General features: G+C 38.5%; 1 protein-coding gene across 4 annotated transcripts in view; it reads left to right on the forward strand.

The window, feature by feature from the left end:
* The window catches only part of LOC139758826 (uncharacterized), a 69,154-nt gene that overhangs the window by 42,085 nt on the left and 4,876 nt on the right, over window positions 1-22,193 (forward strand). For all 4 annotated transcript variants that reach the window (XR_011714949.1, XR_011714947.1, XR_011714948.1 and 1 more), the window contains exons 2-5: window positions 12,419-12,563; window positions 16,057-17,041; window positions 17,748-18,120; window positions 19,184-19,431. Coding sequence is in view for 1 of the 4 variants with exons in the window: in XM_071680660.1 (XP_071536761.1) it covers window positions 12,419-12,563; window positions 16,057-17,041; window positions 17,748-18,120; window positions 19,184-19,431 (1,751 nt within the window). In the remaining 3 variants the exon portion in view is untranslated. The remainder of the gene's footprint in view (window positions 1-12,418; window positions 12,564-16,056; window positions 17,042-17,747; window positions 18,121-19,183; window positions 19,432-22,193) is intronic.

Below are 22,193 nucleotides of genomic sequence, written 5' to 3' on the forward strand. Positions count from 1 at the left end.
GATCTTGACCAGTCCACAACTGTAGATTTCCTGATATGCCACTGATTTTATTATTGCCATTTTCATCCTCATGTATATCAACAGTATTTTTCATTTTTCTCGTCATTAACTCTGAATCAAAATATATGTATAGCCTTACAACTTGATAAGGATTAGAGTATCAGTGTGGGACTAATACTAAAGTAAGACTTCGGTGTGTTATTTTAATTTCAAAAAATGGTATACTAACTACCTTAGAGGAGTGGAATATTCATTTCATCAGTGTTGGAATGATTTTGAGTATTGCTTCAAAAATTCAGCAATCACATCATTATCTTCTGAGAAAATATTTTGTAATAAGGAAATCATTTTTAGGCAAATCTTCATCTCTAACATCAAAATTAAATCCAGTGACTAGTAATTATGAGAAGTTTGGAGTGAAGTAGCTGAGTATGAAATTGTCACAGAACCTATACCTTTAGGGAAAATATCAATGGATATTTTGTTCATTTGATGATAAGACTTCAGATAACAGAGTAGACAGAAGACACAAGAGATAGAGCCCCATGAGTGTAAAACTCCATCCTCGTACAGTTCAAATAATGAACTACAAAAGTTTTGAACAGTCTTCTAATTTTTGTGTTAAGAGAATAAAAACTTGCTGACAGTATACTGTGTAGGAATATCTAATGCTTGAAATATGACAGCTTCTGGCATATAACCTTGGAGCAGAGCTGTCAAGTAGTTTGATGGTAATTATGTCCATAAGAGAAACACAAAAGATAGAGTACCTTTTAGGGTACCTTTCCCTTAATTGCTGATACTGCTTGTAATCTATGAAGGAAAAGAGATGTTGCACATATTCATGCATCATGAAGAAGTGTTGATTAATGACAGCTGGGAGTGACTTTGAAGGCTTTCAGCTGGGCCAGATGACTCCACCACATGTATGAGAACATATGGCTTGAAAACCTGTCAGATGACATTATTAAGTCAGTAAAATTTCTAGTAAAATCTGTCCACTTAATTGAATCAGGAAAATAGAAATGACATGACCAATATAGAGGAACCTTGAATGTCTAACAGAAGAGATAAAAGAATGTTTGACTTAAGTACACACAGAGATTATGGGTTGTAATGTTGGATCGCCTCCAGAAAAAGGGAGTATTACCAGACTGGGAAACAGTATGCTGACTGACAATGGTGGTTTCTTGGGAGTTGTGCTTAAGAGAGAAAACCAAAAATCACAAGATCCAGGCAGCAATGGTCAATGGCTGATGTTCACACTTAAAACCTCCTTTGATAGAAAAAGGGGCAGTAAACCTTCAGCAATAAGGAGTGTTAGTTGGAAAAATCTGTTTATAAAATACCTTGATACTATCATGCTGTATTAACCCTCATAAGGTGTAGGATGTAGATGTTAAGCTATAGGACAAATTTCATAACTAAACTACAGAATCTTCACCTGAACACTGTTCTTCCATTTGTGGTAACATGGGAACACATTGAAAGTGCACTGACAATTAACTGCCTTAGTTGCAAGGTATTCATAATTTGATAATGCCAAATGTACCACATAACTTCATTATCCTTCTAAAGTCATAATTTTTTCCAGTCTGTTTGCAAAGTCCGATTTTTTTAATTCTTTTTTTAGTATGTACTGCATTCCCTTTAGACATGTGTGGACCACATCCAAGGTTATAGTGCATTCTGTTTAACTTCTCTTTCTCCATTTATGATTCTCTTATTGTCCTCCATCAGATGCCTTCATAATAACTATTATGTCCTCTCTTATCTAGCTTTCCCATGTACTTTATGTACAGTACTATACCCCTACCTTTCCTGCTTTCTTGCTAACCCAATGATTGTGCCTTAGTTTTCATCAGCTGATACTTTGAGAATACCTTCTCTTTACATAAGAGTCTTTCTTGTCTGATGAGAGACCAAGTCTTTGACTGCAGACATAAATCAGCAAAGGATGCTTATATTCACTCATTCATATTTCAGTTACAGCCTAGCTTCAGTGTGGACTTTTGTCCACATCTGGAGTCTTTGACGGAAAAAATAAGTCCAGAAAATTTCTGTTTAATAAGTACCTTAACCCTTTCAAAACTATTTAGATTTGATAGAGTTTCTCCCAAGTATCATTTGTCTATGAAAAATTGAAGTTTGAATTTGGACATTTTCCTTGAATTTCATACTTTAAAAGACTATACTGTGAAGTTTCTCTATCTGGCATGCGAATTCCTCAAAAAGGGTACTTACCAGTGGAAATACTACTGAGTAAGATTTGCTGATTTTTTTCCCTATATGGCAGCAAAATTAAGCAGAATAATGAAAAGCCAAATGTATTCCGAAAGCATGAATTTGCATTATTTATGTAGAATAATTCGGTATCATGAGTCATAAATATCATGTACTGTACAGTGTATGACATTAAAGAAAAAAAAAATTGCAAAAGTTTTAAGTTGTAGGGATTTTTATCCCTAGACAATCTTTTCTTGTACAGCATTAAGAATTTCCAAAGATACCTGATGACTTGTTGTTTACAGTTCTGGAACACAAAAAGTATAAATAAAACTCAAGTTGTCAAAGCTATGCACTTATTGGAATTTTGTCATGTATAGGTTTTTGTCATGCTCATGTATTTGTATACAACAAGTAAAACACATCTGAATAAGGACCAGGATAATTGATCATACATAATAAAGTGTTGATACTGGAAAGGAAATATGCCTAGAGTTACCTGGGGTAATGACCACAGCAATGAATTCTGTCAAAGGGTTAATATAAGCAAGTTACTTGTCAGAAATGGATACAGACACTTTATAGGCATCAAATATATGTTAGGAATAGATTTATATGGCCTCAAATTTTAAACCAGTACTCCAAAATAGTTCAATTGTCTTTGTTCTCACAACAAGCCCTCTGTAGATTGGTTGGCACTCATTGTAGGGTGCACTGCTAGTAAAAGACTTGTGGTTACTGTTTCTTGGATGTCAGCCTTACACTTCTATGGGTAAAGTATCAATGTAGCTCTAACACTCTTTAAAAGATTTAATCTTACTTCCTTGTGCAAAACTCAGGCTTCGATTTTTCCTCATGCTTTTACGATCAGTCACTGTGCCTGTTCTTAGCTAAGTGAAGCTAAGTCATGTTTGAAGTAACTAGTACCACTTCTAGCCTCACTGAATTCTTTCTCAATACTTACTATGTATCAAATCCCTCTAATTTTGCAATGACCTCCTTTAGTTTTTCCAAGAACCAGCAATTTTACACTAAACTGATTCATCTAGTTTCATGAACATGGTCTCATACAATCATTACATTTACCTAAGTTTTTCATATGAGACCTTCTTATCCTCAAAACTAACAGACAGACAGTTATAAAATCTGTTACCTTTAAGCCTTTTGTGATCAGAGACATTTTGTTCTCATTAGAAACAATTATTGTTCATTAATTTAAAAAACCAATTATTCTTTCCTAAGACCAGATATTCATTGCCAGAACAATAGAATTCTTCATCAGGACATGTAAATTTGCATATCAGTGATTTCATTTCCACATTTTACTGACATATGTGCCTTCTAAGACTCCTAAATCTACTTCGCAAACGATAAAGTTTCACCAATAGATTCGTAAACATCAGGAATAGCAGGCTATGAGTGATGATAGAGTGATACCAAATGTTCAGGCGAACAGCTTATGAGTGTTGATAGACTGATGCCAAAAGTTGTAGGAAGTGATTTCGTAACATAAAGTTTTAAGCTATTTGAGCCATTTTTGGCACAGGTAGTCTTATAATTTTTTGATTTACCCTTCAAATCTACATTTTCATCAGAAATACCAATGGTGAGAAAACAAATTGGTGCCCCTTTTGTTATTCATACAGAATATTACCATGACATTGATATCATATGTTTTAATTTCATGGTTATTCCCCATACATGTCATTTATCCATGAAGAAATAAAAGTCTGAATATGGCTATTTTTCATGTATTTCCATATTGAAATAACCTTAGAGTTTCCTTATCTGGTATTAGGATCTTTCTAAGATATAACATGGCAGTGGAAATACAGTACAGTATAGGTTTTTAACATGAAGTATGTTAAAATTTGTTTTTCAATATGTGATGGTAAAATTAAGCATAATGTTTTTAATGTGCTCTGCCTACAAGTGGTAAAAGTGCAAGCAAGAAGTTACCTTTGGCAAAAGGAAGTACTGTAGTCATATTGAGAACTTTCTTGCCTTTACATGGAGTGCAACCTTGCAACTGCTGAGGTCCCATAAACGGGATCCTGGTGTTGTATATTAGTAAGAACTTAGCAAAATGAAGGATTGAGATGCCATATATATTCCAAAAGTGTGAATCTACATTGTTCATATGTAAGAGTACCTCAGTTTATAAATATCTTGTAATATATTTGTGTCAGTGGTGGTAGAAAATCACATATACAGGTACATGTTCCCAACTCTGCAGTGCTTGAGAACTGAGCCATATTAGGTTTCAGAATTTCCTGGTTTTTGGGTTATATGCTCTGGTATGTGGAGATAATACAGAGAAGTATGAAATACATACATAAAAAAGTAGTTGTTCATTACCAAGTTGTTGTTGTTTCAGCTCACAAATAAGGGGCTATATGATGATTCTTCTTTGTATGTTACATTTCTTCTAAAGAAGAGGAAGCGCTTGACAGGATCTCTTAGGCAAGGGTGCAGTAGCTGAAGGTGCAGGATTTTCTTGAATGTCTTGTAGTTCCATTTGTTTCATATGCTGTACTGCACTTTGATTTTCTTTGGGGAAATTACATTCATAATGTTTAATAAACTAATAAAGGTCTTTTGTTCCGAACATTCTTTATCTTGGTTATAGTGATACACTCACTAAAGAAAAATTTTGTTTTCAAACATCTATCTTCATCATTACTCTTATTCATTTTACCTTTGTATGAATTCTATGAATTCATCAACAAATGTAATTTTTCACTGTCCACAAGTTGGTTCACAACAGGGACAACATCTACCTGCATACATTCTACATCCTCTTCATGTGACTTACTGGTGTAATTACGTGACAGTCTTTTAGCAAACTCCAGAAAATTATGCACAATTTGTTTTTCATTGAAGCAGACCCATGGAAATCAAGAAGCATTGTAAAAGGCCACTAATTATGGCATGCATTTACCAAAATGCCCTTCGACAACGGCCTCAGACTGGGGAAGAGCAGTGTGGTTTCAAAAGTGGTAGAGGATGTGTGGATCAGTTGTTTGCTTTGAAGAATGTGCATGAGAAGTACTTAGAACAGATGGATTTGTATGTAGCATTTATGGATCTGGAGAAGGCATATGATAGGGTTGATAGAAATGCTATATGAAGGTCTTAAGCACATATGGGGTGGGAGGTACGTTGCTAGAAGCAGTGAAAAGATTTTGCGTAGGATGTAAGATGTGTACAAGTAGGAAGAGAGGAGAGTGATTGGTTCCCAGTGAATGTCGGTCTGTGGCAGGGATGTGTGATGTCACCATGGTTGTTTAATTTGTTTTTAGATGGTGTGGTTAGGAAGGTAAATGCAAGAGTTTTGGAGAGAGGGGCTAGTATGCAGTCTGTTGGGGATGAGAGGCTCTGGTAAGTGAGTCAGTTGTTGTTCACTGATGATACAGCTCTAGTGGCTGATTCAAATGAGAAACTGCAGAAGTTGGTGACTGAGACTGAAGAAGTGTGTGAAAGGAGAAAGTTGAGAGTAAATGTGAATAAGAGGGACAAGCTAATTAGGATGTAAGTTTGAATGGAAAAAGTGAGATGTTTTAGATATCCTGGAGTGGACTTGACAGTGAATGGAACCACGGAAGTGGAAGTGAGTCACAGGGTGGGGGAGACAGGCAAAGGTTCTGGAAGCGATGAAGAATGTGTAGAAAGAGAGAATGTTATCTTGGAGAGCAAAAATGGGTATGTTTGAAGGAATAGTATTTTCAATAATATTAAATGGTTGCAAGGCATAGGCTAAAGATAGGGTTGTATGGAGGAGGGTGGACGTGTTGGAAATGAAATGTTTGAGGACAGCATGTAGTGTGAAGTGGTTTGATCAAGTACATAATGAAAGGGTAAGAGAGATGTGTGGAAACAAAGAGTGTAATTTAGAGAGCAGAAGAGGGTGTGTTGAAATAGGTTGGACATATGGAGAGAATGAGTGAGGAATGATTGACAAAGAGGATATATGTGTCAGAGGTGGAGGGAACAAGGAGAAACGGGAGACCAAATCAGAGGTGTAAGGATGAAGTGAAAAAGATTTTAAGCAATCAGGGCCTGAACATACAGGAGGGTGAGAGGCATTGCAAGGAATAGAGTGAATTGGAACGATGTGGTATACCGAAGTCAACTGAATGGACTGAACCAGGGCATGTGAAACATCTTGGGTAAACCATGGAAAGGCTTGTAGGGCCTGGGTGTGGATAGGGAGCTGTGGTTTCGGTGCATACACAGGACAGTTAGAAACTGAGTGTGAACGAATGTGGCTTTTTTTGTGTTTTCCTGGTGCTGCCTCACTGAAGGTGGGGGTAGCGATGCTGTTTCCTGTGGGGTGGGGTAGCACCAGGAATGGATGTTGGCAAGCAAGTATGAATATGTACATGTGTATATATGTATATATCTTTGTATGTATATATGTATATGTATGTATATGTGTGTGTGTGTGTGGGCATATACATACTTTTGGATGTTAATGTGCTGAGAGGTGCAACTGGAGGGATGTCTTATCATTATCTTGTGGAGGCGAAGGTGAAGATTTGTAGGGGTTTTCAGAAAAGAAGAGAGAATGTTGGGGTGAAGAGAGTGGTGAGAGTAAGTGAGCTTGGGGAGGAGACTTGTGTGAGGAAGTACAAGGAGAGACTGAGTACAGAATGGAAAAAGGTGAGAACAAAGGAGGTAAGGGGAGTGGGGGAGGAATGGGATGTATTTAGGGAAGCAGTGATGGCTTGTGCAAAAGATGCTTGTGGCATGAGAAGTGTGGGAGGTGGGTTGATTAGAAAGGGTAGTGAGTGGTGGGATGAAAAAGTAAGATTATTAGTGAAAGAGAAGAGAGAGGCATTTGCACGATTTTTGCAGGGAAAAAATGCAAATGAGTGGGAGATGTATAAAAGAAAGAGGCAGGAGGTCAAGAGAAAGGTGCAAGATGTGAAAAGAGGGCAAATGAGAGTTGTGGGGAGAGAGTATCATTAAATTTTAGGGAGAATAAAAAGATGTTCTGGAAGGAGGTAAATAAAGTGCGTAAGACAAAGGAGCAAATGGGAACTTTAGTGAAGGGGGCTAATGGGGAGGTGATAACAAGTAGTGGTGATGTGAGGAGGTGAAATGTGTATTTTGAAGGTTTGTTGAATATGTTTGATGATAGAGTGGCAGATATAGGGTGTTTTGTTCAAGGTGGTGTGCAAAGTGAGAGGGTTAGGGAAAATGATTTGGTAAACAGAGAAGAGGTAGTAAAAGCTTTGCGGAAGATGAAAGCCGGCAAGGCAGCAGGTTTGGATGGTATTGCAGTGGAATTTATTAAAAAAGGGGGTGACTGTATTGTTGACAGGTTGGTAAGGTTATTTAATGTATGTATGACTCATGGTGAGGTGCCTGAGGATTGGCGGAATGCTTGCATAGTGCCATTGTACAGAGGCAAAGGGAATAAGAGTGAGTGCTCAAATTACAGAGGTATAAGTTTGTTGAGTATTCCTGGTAAATTATATGGGAGGGTATTGATTGAGAGGGTGAAGGCATGTACAGAGCATCAGATTGGGGAAGAGCAGTGTGGTTTCAGAAGTGGTAGAGGATGTGTGGATCAGGTGTTTGCTTTGAAGAATGTATGTGAGAAATACTTAGAAAAGCAAATGGATTTGTATGTAGCATTTATGGATCTGGAGAAGGCATATGATAGAGTTGATAGAGATGCTCTGTGGAAGGTATTAAGAATATATGGTGTGGGAGGCAAGTTGTTAGAAGCAGTGAAAAGTTTTTATCGAGGATGTAAGGCATGTGTACATGTAGGAAGAGAGGAAAGTGATTGGTTGTCAGTGAATGTAGGTTTGCGACAGGGGTGTGTGATGTCTTTATGGTTGTTTAATTTGTTTATGGATGTGGTTGTTAGGGAGGTGAATGCAAGAGTTTTGGAAAGAGGGGCAAGTACGCAGTCTGTTGTGGATGAGAGAGCTTGGGAAGTGAGTCAGTTGTTGTTCGCTGATGATACAGCGCTGGTGGCTGATTCATATGAGAAACTGCAGAAGCTGGTGACTGAGTTTGGTAAAGTGTGTGAAAGAAGAAAGTTGAGAGTAAATGTGAATAAGAGCAAGGTTATGAGATACAGTAGGGTTGAGGGTCAAGTCAATTGGGAGGTAAGTTTGAATGGAGAAAAACTGGAGGAAGTAAAGTGTTTTAGATATCTGGGAGTGGATCTGGCAGCGGATGGAACCATGGAAGCGGAAGTGAATCATAGGATGGGGGAGGGGGCAAAAATTCTGGGAGCCGTTGAAGAATGTGTGGAAGTCGAGAACATTATCTCGGAAAGCAAAAATGGGTATGTTTGAAGGAATAGTGGTTCCAACAATGTTGTATGGTTGCGAGGCGTGGGCTATGGATAGAGTTGTGCGGAGGAGGGTGGATGTGCTAGAAATGAGATGTTTGAGGACAATATATGGTGTGAGGTGGTTTAATCGAGTAAGTAATGTAAGGGTAAGAGAGATGTGTGGAAATAAAAAGAGTGTGGTTGAGAGAGCAGAAGAAGGTGTTTTGAAATGGTTTGGTCTTATGGAGAGAATAAGTGAGGAAAGATTGACCAAGAGGATATATGTGTCGGAGGTGGAGGGAACGAGGAGAAGTGGGAGACCAAATTGGAGGTGGAAAGATGGAGTGAAAAAGATTTTGAGTAATCGGGGCCTGAACATGCAGGAGGGTGAAAGGCGTTCAAGGAATAGAGTGAATTGGAACGATGTGGTATACCGGGGTAGACGTGCTGTCAATGGATTGAACCAGGGCATGTGAATCGTCTGGGGTAAACCATGGAAAGTTGTGTGGGGCCTGGATGTGGAAAGGGAGCTGTGGTTTCGGTGCATTATTACATGACAGCTAGAGACTGAGTGTGAACGAATGTGGCCTTTGTTGTCTTTTCCTAGCGCTACCTCACACACATGAGGGGGAAGGGGGTTGTTATTTCCATGTGTGGCGAGATGGCGATGGGAATAAATAAAGGCAGACACTATGAATTATGTACATGTGTATATATGTATATGTCTGTGTGTGTATATATATGTATACCTTGAGATGTATAGGTATGTATATTTGCGTGTGTGGACGTCTATGTATATACATGTGTATGTGGGTGGGTTGGGCCATTCTTTCGTCTGTTTCCTTGCGCTACCTTGCTAACGCGGGAGACAGCGACAAAGCAAAATAAATAAATAAAAAATAAATATATATATATGTGTGTGTGTGTATATGAGTAGATGGGACATTCTTCGTCTGTTTCCTGGTGCTACCTTGCTGATGTGGGAAACAGTGATCAAGTAGAATTGATGTAAGTAAATCTTCAGTAAGTTTAGTGATATGGAAGGAAAGATAAGGGAGAGAGCAGCACAGGGTAGAAGGGGCACTGGGTCCCTTAATAGAATAATGAAAGGTCAGAGTGTAAGTATGGAAGTGAAGAAAGGATTAAGGAACGGTGTAGTTCTCCTGACCCTGCCTTATGCAGCCAAAACTTGGAAACAGGATGAGTCACAGAGGTCAAGAACCCAGGCTGTGAAATTGAGTTATTTGAGAGAAGCATGTGGAATGATTTGATGGAATGAAGAAAGTAATAAGGAGATGTATAAGTAATTAGTTATGGCAGGACTTGCCAAAGGATTGAATTGCAGAGTGATAGAGTGGGTGAAACAATTCTTTGAGTTGGTTTGGGCATGTGGAAATATTGCAAAGTGGGGAGTTTAAAAGGAGAGTGTTTCATATGATTAAAGGGCTTGGTGTGAGAGGAAGACCACCCATGGCATGGAGAAATAGAGTGGAAGAGTACTGGAGGGAGAGAAATGGCGAAGAATATGTGTTATGGTGTATGCATGGGAAGCATGTATGGACAGGGGTTATGAGGAAACTATTTTGCCCTGGCTACCCCCTTGATGGGAGTTTCCTTAGGGAATAGGCATCAGAGATATAGACAGATGAATATACACCTGCTCAGGTGATAAATCTTCATCAGAAGTCATCATTGAGAGTTCATCTAAGTATACCTTGGCATCTCCATTATCGCCAATGCTTTTTCTCAACATAATTACATCACTCATAAGTCATGGCATTGCTTGAATTTTGTAAACCTGGCTGATTAGTTGCATGGGGTTGTCAGGACTAATTTCTCATGAAAGACCTTGGCTTGGGCCCTGATCATTCCATCTAAAAAAGGAACTTTTCCACTCCTGTGAAGTTTTATTCACTCAAACAACACTTTGTCCAAATCAGTATACCAAGGTTCATGCTCTATTTTTCATCATTTCTTAAACTTTGACACTTTACTTGTCAGGATAATATATTGGTAGCTGAGCCTTTTCTTTTTGGGTTGTAAATGGTGGTGTTACTGACCTCACACCAGTACTCAGCACTCAACCTCTTCACTGAGTTTACCTTCTCCTATTTCTGCAGTAATTCTAACTTTTTTGCAATACAGTCCTTAAGGAGAAATACTACCTAATAGCACTTCACCAGTGACAGGTCTATCAACTTGCCTCTTAGACATTTTCAATGAATAAAGGGATAAGAGGGCTGCACAAGAATGGGGCAGGATAGAAATGAGGTGGTATGCATTGCAGTCAGCAGTCACTTACCATGCCCCTCAAAACAAGGCAGCTATGCCAGTAATTAACTTGGAGCATAAAAGACAAGCTCAGACTAAATTTTTACCTACTTCTTTGTGGTTACCTATTTGTACAGCAATTTGTCCATACTTTTTAGTGCAACTTTCAGTAGTTTCTTGTCAAAAGTGTGCAGATGTAACAAGAAGAAATGCAGGTAAAGGGATTTCTTCAAGCTTCTGGAGGTTTCATTAGAACAGGCGGTTTCTGCGACATTCTTCTTTTCAGGCAATAGAATCTTAGATCTTCTCCCATCTGCATAATAAGGATATTGATTTGCATTATGTGGATGGGTACCTTATGTATCACATTCTTATGCTGTACTGTGACTGTCTTTGCCTCTCTTGACTCATGAGATAAAAGCAGGAGAGGCATGGAGAAGTACAATGAATAAACCAACAGTTTTTAGGAAGATGCACCAATTTCTCATGAAAAGAATCATATATCTATTCGTGTTAGTTTCTCTGGAACATAAAGCACTGTTTACTATTTGATCAAGTTTTACAGTGTATTATAATGTTACTGTGTACGTAACTAATTTGTGGTGAAGGTACATGGAAAGTGTATGGAGAAAAGAACTGTAAGTGTAGGTAGATCAGCTTTTGTCTTTTTACATTTGTGTGTACTGATGTCACTCTACTCAGTGTGTTGGGCATTGAAGAGGCTGTGTGAATTGTAGCGATTTTACCATTAAAGTGAAAAGTGTTTTGGATGCCGTGAAGAAACTGCAGTTGTTACAATCAATAGGAAAGAAACGATGAGTCCCATCTTTCTGTTTTCATAGCAAAGGGGTTAAAGAAATACTTAAGAGTTGCCAGTTCAAATCCTAGTCATTGCAGTTGGTCTACTACTTGTCACCCAGATGTTCCTCTTTCCCAATGAGCTTGTAGATGAACTAGGTACCTGTCTTAGGGTATATTTGTATATACAGTATACTATAGCATAATTGAGATGGTCTTGATTAGGGCATTCAGTCACCTGTGCCATCTCAGCTAGCATTGAAAAAAATTAAAATGTCCCAGATACAGTATCTGCATATTTGTATTATGAATATTTTTTTTATGTTACATGTCTTCATCCCTTGTCATGAGGTCTGGTGTGTTTAAATCTTGCTAGTCTAAGTTAGATAGATAAATGAATGATGTACTTTCTTATCACTAAGAACTGCCCTTCTCTAGTTATGTGATCAGTGACTTTGTCTTAACATGAGCTCTGCAGATAAGCACCATAGTCAGTCCTTACCAATGCTTTGTTTGGTAATGTAGCAATCAAATGCTGTTGATTTTAATCCAGAGTTCATGGACATTGAAATTTCACTTCAGGGATTTCCTTAGGTGATCAGTTCATAGACATAAATATCTCACTTCAGAAAGTTCTGTAGATCTTAATTTTACTAAGTGATTAAACAAAATGTTTTGTAGATGTTACTTGTACTTAAAAAGGATATTTTTTGTGAAGAATATGTCCCTATCCTTTGTAGTAGAGTACTTGTTAATCATTTGCTTTCATCTAATGAACTCATGAAATCCTTATTTATTGCATTATCCCATAATGCTTGATTTTTCCAGGCCTGTGAACCAAATGAGGTGACAAATATGGGGACATTCCAGAAGTTCTGCCTTAGGTGGAACAACCATACAACAAACTTATTAGGAACTTTAGGCCATATTCTTACTTCTGAACAACACTCTGATGTCACCTTATGCTGCCAAGGTAATGAATCAAATACGTTTTATTAAGACTTACATTGATATACAAACAGCTAAATTTTGAAACTTTGAACAATTCACATTAATAAGATTCTGGGCTTACCTGATGTATATGAAAAAATTATTTGTACTGAACTGTTTCGGCTTGAAATGTCTGTTTTGTTACCAGGATGAAAAGAAATGAGACATAAGTGATACGTTTGAGGAGAGAAACATGGATATTATGACTCTAAGTCTAATAAAGATGAAGGGAAAAAGGAGGTAGAATGATATGGGAATGTTCAGTGGTTAAATGTCATTGTTTTAAGAGGGCAGAGGGGTGAAACTTCAGATGAAGAGGGAGCTGTAGGACTTAATTGAAGTGGGCAAGGCACTTAGTTCAAGAGTGATGTGGATTAGGGTGAAAGTAGACCATGAGAGGTAGGTGCGTGTTTCTGTTTATTCATATTATAGTAAGAGGAGTAAAGAAGAGGGAAGTACTTTCTGGGAGGAGCTGAGGGAGTTCTTCAGCATTTTTGATACAGGAGATTGAATCTTGGTGCTAGTGGATCTGAATGCAAGAGAGGGTGACATGGCAACCGAGGATGTGAATGGCCAGCATGGGATCCCCATTGTAAATGAAAACGAGGAAAAGTTTTTTGAATTGTGTATTGAAAGAGGAATGTGATTGTTTGCTTTGTTTAAAGAAGGTGCCTACTTAAGTATAATGCAGTACATAAGTGCATGGATGAATGGGATTTGGAGGCAGTGGATGTTATAATGCACTAATTGATAGGCATGTATAGGAGAGGTTGTTGGATGTGAAAGTGCTAAGAGAGGCAGTGAGTGAAATGTTTGACTTTTTTTTTTGGGGGGGGGAGCAGTATGCTTAAGTCGTGTCTGTCATGGGTGAAAGTTGAGAAAAGAGATTATGAGGGATTGATCTGAGTTCCTTAAATGTTTGTAGACTCACCTTTTAAAGGTGGAAAGGTTATAGGAAGGGGGAAAGAGAATATGGAAGAGTTAAAGAAGGAAGCATCATAATGGTTAGTCCTCATGCAGCCAGTATCAATGCAGAAACTATGGGAAACAGCAACTAGGCATATGCAATGAGTCCAGGGCAGAGGGGATGAGACACATCCAGAAAGTGTACAAGAGAAGTGGCCAAAATAGTATCTGTGTGATGGAGAGAAGTGGGCAACATCACTGCAGATAGAAATGGATGATTGAAGAGATATGGTAACAAGAGTTAATGAGGCCAAAGACTTTTGATTCCACTATGGCTAAGAGAGAGCTAAAAAGAGAGGAAATAATGTTTGCAGAAAATGTGGTGAATGTGAGCAACCTTGGAAAGGATGCCTGTGTGCAGAAATACCAACAGAGATTGAATGAAAAATGTCATGGGGTAAGAATAAATAAAACAAGGGAAATTAAAGAGGAGTGAATGCATTCAGAGAAGCAGTACTTAAACGCACTGGTGAAGATGAGATGTGGACAAAAGAGAAAGGGTTGTGAGTGGTGGAATGAGGAAGTTTAATTACCTCAATCCCTCACCACCAGCAGTCTCTGTAATTACCACTAAATATTGTCTGAATTACATATACATACTTGCCTGCCTTCATCCATTCCTGTCACTAACCCCCCCCCTCTTTCAGTGAGGTAACGCCAGGAAAAGACAAAAAGGCCACATTCGCTCACACTCAGTCTCTAACTGTCATGTGTAATGCCCCGAAACCACAGCTCCCTATCCACATCCAGGCCCTCGATTTAATGGACTAATAGGGGGAGGGGTGTCTGTTAAATCAAGTGTAACCTATGGGCCATTTTTTAATACAATATACAATATATATTCACACACTTTCTTTTAACTCCTTAATCATTTGATGCCATTTTGAATTGTAAGGAGTGCAAAATTATTTGATGCCTAAAGTCACAATTCTCTGTATGCAACCTGACCGCACGATAGCTTGAGGCAGACTGAGACAGAAACAAAGTGAGTCTACCCCTTGCTACCAAAAACAAGTGCAATATGAAATGTGCATGGTGTGGTGTTTGAGATTTTTGTATTTGTTTTCTGTTTTGGAAATTATTATTAATTATTGTATTATTATTTGCCCTGTCCATTGAATTTGAAATCCGTTATATTGAGGTCTGTTAGATCAAGGGTTTACTGTATATATGTAAAACATTATCTGTACATACATACAGATAGAGATGCTCTGTGGAAGGTATTAAGAATATATGGTGTGGGAGGCAAGTTGTTAGAAGCAGTGAAAAGTTTTTATCGAGGATGTAAGGCATGTGTACGTGTAGGAAGAGAGGAAAGTGATTGGTTCTCAGTGAATGTAGGTTTGCGGCAGGGGTGTGTGATGTCTCCATGGTTGTTTAATTTGTTTATGGATGTGGTTGTTAGGGAGGTAAATGCAAGAGTCTTGGAAAGAGGGGCAAGTATGAGGTCTGTTGGGGATGAGAGAGCTTGGGAAGTGAGTCAGTTGTTGTTCGCTGATGATACAGCGCTGGTGGCGGATTCATGTGAGAAACTGCAGAAGCTGGTGACGGAGTTTGGTAAAGTGTGTGGAAGAAGAAAGTTAAGAGTAAATGTGAATAAGAGCAAGGTTATTAGGTACAGTAGGGTTGAGGGTCAAGTCAATTGGGAGGTGAGTTTGAATGGAGAAAAACTGGAGGAAGTGAAGTGTTTTAGATATCTGGGAGTGGATCTGTCAGCGGATGGAACCATGGAAGCGGAAGTGGAACATAGGGTGGGGGAGGGGGCGAAAATTTTGGGAGCCTTGAAAAATGGGTGGAAGTCGAGAACATTATCCCGGAAAGCAAAAATGGGTATGTTTGAAGGAATAGTAGTTCCAACAATGTTGTATGGTTGCGAGGCGTGGGCTATGGATAGAGTTGTGCGCAGGAGGATGGATGTGCTGGAAATGAGATGTTTGAGGACAATGTGTGGTGTGAGGTGGTTTGATCGAGTAAGTAACGTAAGGGTAAGAGAGATGTGTGGAAATAAAAAGAGCGTGGTTGAGAGAGCAGAAGAGGGTGTTTTGAAATGGTTTGGGCACATGGAGAGAATGAGTGAGGAAAGATTGACCAAGAGGATATATGTGTCGGAGGTGGAGGGAACGAGGAGAAGAGGGAGACCAAATTGGAGGTGGAAAGATGGAGTGAAAAGGATTTTGTGTGATCGGGGCCTGAACATGCAGGAGGGTGAAAGGAGGGCAAGGAATAGAGTGAATTGGAGCGATGTGGTATACAGGGGTTGACGTGCTGTCAGTGGATTGAATCAAGGCATGTGAAGCGTCCGGGGTAAACCATGGAAAGCTGTGTAGGTATGTATATTTGCGTGTGTGGACGTGTGTATGTACATGTGTATGGGGAGGGTTGGGCCATTTCTTTCGTCTGTTTCCTTGCGCTACCTCGCAAACGCGGGAGACAGCGACAAAGTATAAAAAAAAAAAAAAAAAATAAACATACAGATAAACTTATACTATAATTTTTTCAAACTTTTGCAGGAGAGGTTTGGCGACTACACAAATTAGTGTTATGTGCATCAAGTAGTCACTTTGAAAAGCTGCTTGGTGCTCTACCCCCAGGCCACTCCCCAATTGTTGTATTAGATGGTCCTCATCCACAAGATGTGGCTTCTCTTATCCACTTCATATATCATGGTGAGGTGAATGTTGACCAGGAGAACCTTGCATCTCTCCTTAGAACAGCAGAAAGTCTTAAGATTAAAGGGCTAGCAGAAGTGTCATCAGTAACTAGTGGTGGTGAGCACAAGAGTCAGAGTGATGCGGATAGCCAAAGACAACACAGCAGAGGCAGATCTAGACCTAGCAGTCGACAATCTGCTCCTATATACACTTTGGGAAATGAGTATCCTATTGGGATGTATGGCCTTGTTCCACAGTCTGTATCACCACATACTCAATTATTTGATCCTGTAGAACGGGACCCATCCCCTCTTAATTTATCATTCAGTGGTTCATTAAAAAATATCCATGATGAGACCCCTCAGGAAAGGCAGGAAAGACGCAATCGTCTAGATGACCTCCTTTATGCTGCCACTGAACGTAGCAAAAAAGAAGAGAGACGCGAAGCTCGTCGGGAGGCTCGTGAGGCAGCTTTACGTGAAGCTGCTGCAATCCGTGAAGCTTCAGTAATGCTAACACAAGATCAGACCGTTCTCCCTCCTGCCACAAAACGTGCTAGAACTAGTGATTCTTCTCGGACAACCACTATTCCTGCCCACCCAGCATTTCACATTCCTCTTATGAATTTGACCCTTACTCCTAATGCATCAGCTTCTCTTATAACATCACAAAACATATCATCAACACAAACTTCTCATCCCCCAGAAGCTATACCTTTAACTGAAACTGCAGCTATAGTTTTACAAAAGCAAGATGTTCAGCAAGATCAAATTAACGAACTTGAAGAAGTTGAGGCAGCTACCATAAGATTTCCTGTTAAGACTGAGAAAACTGAAATTTCCAGGTAAGTGTGATGGTAATAGTACAGCAGGGGAACTTCACTGATAATTATCATGGAAAAATTGTATGTAGTCAGTTTACCAGTAAGCTTTCTTTATAAGTCCCTTGGTCACATTTGCAGTATAGCACCTTTTTGGTCTATCACTTATATTCTTAGACTACACACTCCCTTTTGTTGACTGCTGTTTTCTCGCTGTCTTTTATTTTTCTTTCAGTTTATTCTCTATTTTTATGCTTAACTGCTTCTTCTTTCCCTCTTCCTGAGATACCTGTCTGTTTCACTGAACCTTGTTCCTTAGCACATGTAAATGGTGCTTGTTTTGCTTATATGGCCTCCAAACCAACATGCATAACTCTTCAGGAAATTTATGAAGCAATGCAACTACATCTCCAGCATGTAAAGGTGAGGTGACACATAGCAGCCAAAATGTCTGGGAAAGAGTCTGTAAACATAAACCCATTAGACATATTTGGATAAAGAATGTACAACACCAGTACCTCATAAATAAAGTGTCCTCTTTTCATATGTATGCAATTAACAATGAATGTGAAATCTAACCTCATTTGTGTTATCAGTGACAGTTTGAATGAAAAAAGCCTAAAATTTCTTATTAGACTTACAACTTATTATATTTAATTGTATACTGCATTTACTATTAACATGATTGAGTGATTAAACTGAGTACCATACCTCAGCTTGATTTTTACAGTGAAACTACTGCTCTAGAAGATGTAGCAGTAAACAGTGATGAGAGTGACACCCAGAGTGCACCTGAGACTCCTGGTTATCAAAATAATGTCCCTACCACCCAAGTGGTAGCCACTACTACAACTGGAACTCAAATATCCAGTACAGGAACAGGTGATGACATTACTTCAACATCAGCTGGGAGAGTCCCAGTTGTCCAAACCAACACTGCAAATGGAACAAATGGTACTTCACTCACTCCATCTGAGACTACTGAAGAAAAGGTGACACCATATTTTCACAGTATTCTACAACAAGTAGCTGAAGGAGGTACTGGGGGAGAAAATGCATCTACTAATTCTCAGCGAGTCACTATCAACATGAGAACTTTTAAGGTATGATGTGTGGTAACACTGTGATACTCCTTGTAAGATCGCTTGTTGATGTTTCCTCAGTATAGTATGAGTTACCCAATTTTGTCTTTTCTTATTCAGCAGAGAAGTGAGAGATAGTTTCCACTCTTTCTTTTTGTGGTGGTTTTGATTACAGTTCAGTTTTGCATTAAACTGAAAATCACATTCTTCTGCCTCCTCCTTATTGCCATTGCTTCACCACCATCCCAGTATAGGTAAACTTTAAACTTTTTTTCATAATCATATGTTTCGAAATTTTTGTGCATTGACTGCTTTCACAATCTTATCACTTGGCTTTTTTCATTCATCCATTACTCTTGAAGGAATCGTTGCATCTTTTTTAAAGTTTTTCTTGGGTACTTTCTTGCTATGATTTCTCATTGATCATTGCTGATTTCACTCTCACCTTCATCCTTTTCACTGAGAAATGTGAAATTGGTATAATCATGTCTTCCCTCCTATTTTTTCTTTTTCCTGCTGTGGACAAATATATAGCCATCAACCCATCCCTGTCACTCAGCTCCCTTTTATCAGGTACCATCTTTGTTGCCCTCTGTTAGAACTTTCCAATGAAACCTACATGTATTTTTATTAGGGTAACCACAGACTTGAAATGAATACTTTGATGTAGGTCTAATATATGTTGTAAGTAGTTTCTTGAACATTCTTTTATTCATGTGCTGAAATGCAGCTGTAGTATGAACTAACAGAAAATGGAGTAGCCCCATCATTACATGCATACAGTAAAGGGAACTGAATCTTAAGCTTCTATACATCCCTAACAGATACCTCTTTGAAGAGTACCCATATATTCCCTCATGACCTGTTAACCAATGTGCACTTGACTTAGAGATTTATGTACATAGTGGAATGGTTCTATGGTCTCTGTACACATTTCTTATTACTGTAATATTAACTAAGACTTGTAAACAGCTGTCAGTTTTGCATATTTTTATCATGAAATCCATTTTTTTTGTAAACTATAACAGGCTCCACAAGTTACAAATTGGCATCTCCACTGATATGTTTTGTTTTCAATTAACAGGAGGAATGGCGTAGGCAGTTATTGGTAGATTATGACACTCGCACCAACATGAGCATTTGCATGTTATGTTTCACCACCTTCAAGTCTTATGATGGCCCAAGGAAAAACACTTATGTCAAACATGCAAAGCGCTTCCATCCATCACTAGAAGAATACTCTGAGGAAGAACGGGACCTTATTATTAGCATGTATGAGAAATACCACAAGTATGATGTAGACATGCAAAAAGAAGTCAATAAATCGTACAGGTTAGTAAAAGCTTTATGGTATGGTAAACAGCAAAATTGTTTTATCCATACAAATATTTATATATATGTTAGGAAAATGTAATTTCAAAGAGAAGAATAAATTGTGCAAGCCAAAAGTCCAGCATATCTGAGTAAACAGTTCAGATTTACATTTGCTTACAACTGCTATGAGAAACTTTTGTTCAGTTTTTTGTTGAAGGCTTTGTGGTATTATGAAGCAGTGATGACATTGAAGATTTTTAGTTTTAATGTAGATGTAGTGGAATAATAAGTAACCTGGGAAGAACTCAAGTGAAGAAGAGAAATAATCATCTACAAAAAATGGAGTTAAGAGGAAATAGAGAAAATCAAAATGTGATAAAGTTTTGATGGTAACAAATTGTTAAGAAAGGAAGGACAGGTAAGAGTTATTATATGAAATGTATGATTAATGATAACTGTTGAAAAGAAACTATTACGATGAAAAAAATCAGCCCTGTGCTTGTGAACAACGTGATTTTGAGCTAGAATCTCATTACCCTTCATCTACATATTTCTTATGTAAAGTTGTGAAATTTGGGAGATCACGGGAAGACGAGGGAGTATGGAAGTGCCCACTCAGATGCCCCTCTGTCTTCTGTATTGCCAACCACTTCTGCCATGATTTGATTCATATATTGTCATATCAGCCAATGTGTAGACACTCTGAAATGCTTTTATGGTATCTGTATTTCTACACTGACCCAATCAAAGTCCATCTTGAGTGAAAGTTGTACAAAGAGGGAAAGATGAAAGGAAGAAGAAATTTTTAGAGCTTAGCTGTATGATGGAAGGAGTATCATATTGGTCAATTCTCAAGTGGCCAGTCTCCATGTAGCAGCCAGATGTGTGCCAGATGGTAGCCTCACCTGGAGTTAGCTAAACCTGTTGAGACTTTCAGTGCTCCATCAAGGTTTTATTAGCTGTGGAAACCTCAGATTTTCATTTCACTCTATTGGTGGAAAGAACTCGATCATCCAAAATGTCAGTCTCTTGGCTAGTAATGTTACTAAATCATTGTATACTCGTGCAAAATTGAAATTTTAATCCTGAAAGACCCTCCTAATACTAACAAGATGCTACCATTTAAACTAGAAGGTCTGTAATTGATTGCAGCAAACTTTTATGAAAGCACCAGTTGCTTCCCAGTCATCTGAGTCTCTCATCTGGAACAAATTTCCCATAATAAGGATAAAACCTTCTTCATGGAATTAACACTGATTAATTGGATTGCCAAAGGCCTTTTCCTTTAGATTCTGAAACTGTCAGATTCATCATGTTATGCTAGTCACTTTAGTGACTTTAATCTTGGTAGAGGGCTGAAGTAAATCTGGTAAGAACCTTGCGACTAGGCTTAGTCCAAAATGCATAGTTTCATAAAACAAACAAACAAATAAAAAACTACTTAAAAGGCTATGAATCTCCTCTTCTTAAGATTAAAAGTATTATACCAGTGCATTTCCATTGTATCCAAACTTATGGTCCACTGATCTACCTGAACTGCACTATGAACAGTCTGCAATAATCATAAAGATGTTCCTTGTCTTTTCCTCTGAAACTGTAAAAGGAGTATAGCCAAGCCTTATTTCCTTCATATTTGCGCTTAGTAGAAAGTCCACAGTTGCCGATACATTGCCATGCTTGAAAACAACCAAAAAGTGTAGAACCTAGGCTCTCACAGCACACATTCTAATCTCATTCTGACTCGTGACATCTTGATAAAAACTATAGACTAGAAATTTTTTTCTCAGTGGTCTGGCAGATTAAGAAAAAGCATATACTTTTCTCACATAGCCAGCATGACTTCCACAGAGAAGCCTGAGGAATGACCCAGAAAAAAATTTTGAAACTGATTTAGAAAAGTGCTTGCTAACACTACATTTTCCTCTCAAGCGTTGGTTGAGGAATGGAACAGCCCAAAGACACAGCAAACCGGACTCAGTGTAGACTGAAGTTTGATTTCAACACATCATTTAGCAAACACTTTTATCCATTAAACATAACCTAGAACAGCTTGCTGATCATCCAAGCCAGACATCGTTTGACCCCATACCAAGATCTTAAATTCTGACTTTGAAATTTGGAACTTAAAAGCCAAACCATACTGCTGTAAAATTTAGCATGCTTTGGTAAGCTGGAGATGAAGGATGCTCCTGAGGTAATTCAATATAAGTTAAAGGCTGTAGGCAGACTAAGTTTGTCACAAATGTGGTGCTGAACCTAGGACAAAGATTATGTCCATTCATATATCAACCAGATGAAGAGAGAAGTGCAAAGGACAGGCTACATATCATCTGTTAACATTAGGAATTGAACCCTGGGTAGTGGATTAAAGGTCAGTGACGAAATCAGCAACATCACCAATTTGCTTGAGTAGTTATGTCTCACATGTGTGCTTTAAAGTACTCCTTGGTAAACTAGAAAGGGCCCCTTTTCAACTGTCAGAGGGTCAAAAGAGACAGCATAAGGTCTAATCACAGGCTGGCAGAAACAGTACCCTCCATAACCAAATTTCCTGAAACTAGGCTCAACCAAGTGTAATGGATAAGAAGGCCTATGTTGAGTGTCTTCACAAAAGATGACATAGACCCCTTGTGTATCATTCTCCTGCTTGGCCATAAAAATAGAGACTATTTTTTACCTCTTTTTGTTAGATATGGGCAGCATTCACAAGATCTACCTTACTCCTGAAAAGGAGAAACTGTTCTAAGAGATGCTGCTAGAACAACTTACCCCATAACACT

Source organism: Panulirus ornatus, chromosome 31 (genome assembly GCF_036320965.1).
Source record: "Panulirus ornatus isolate Po-2019 chromosome 31, ASM3632096v1, whole genome shotgun sequence".
Lineage (NCBI taxonomy): Eukaryota > Metazoa > Arthropoda > Malacostraca > Decapoda > Palinuridae > Panulirus > Panulirus ornatus.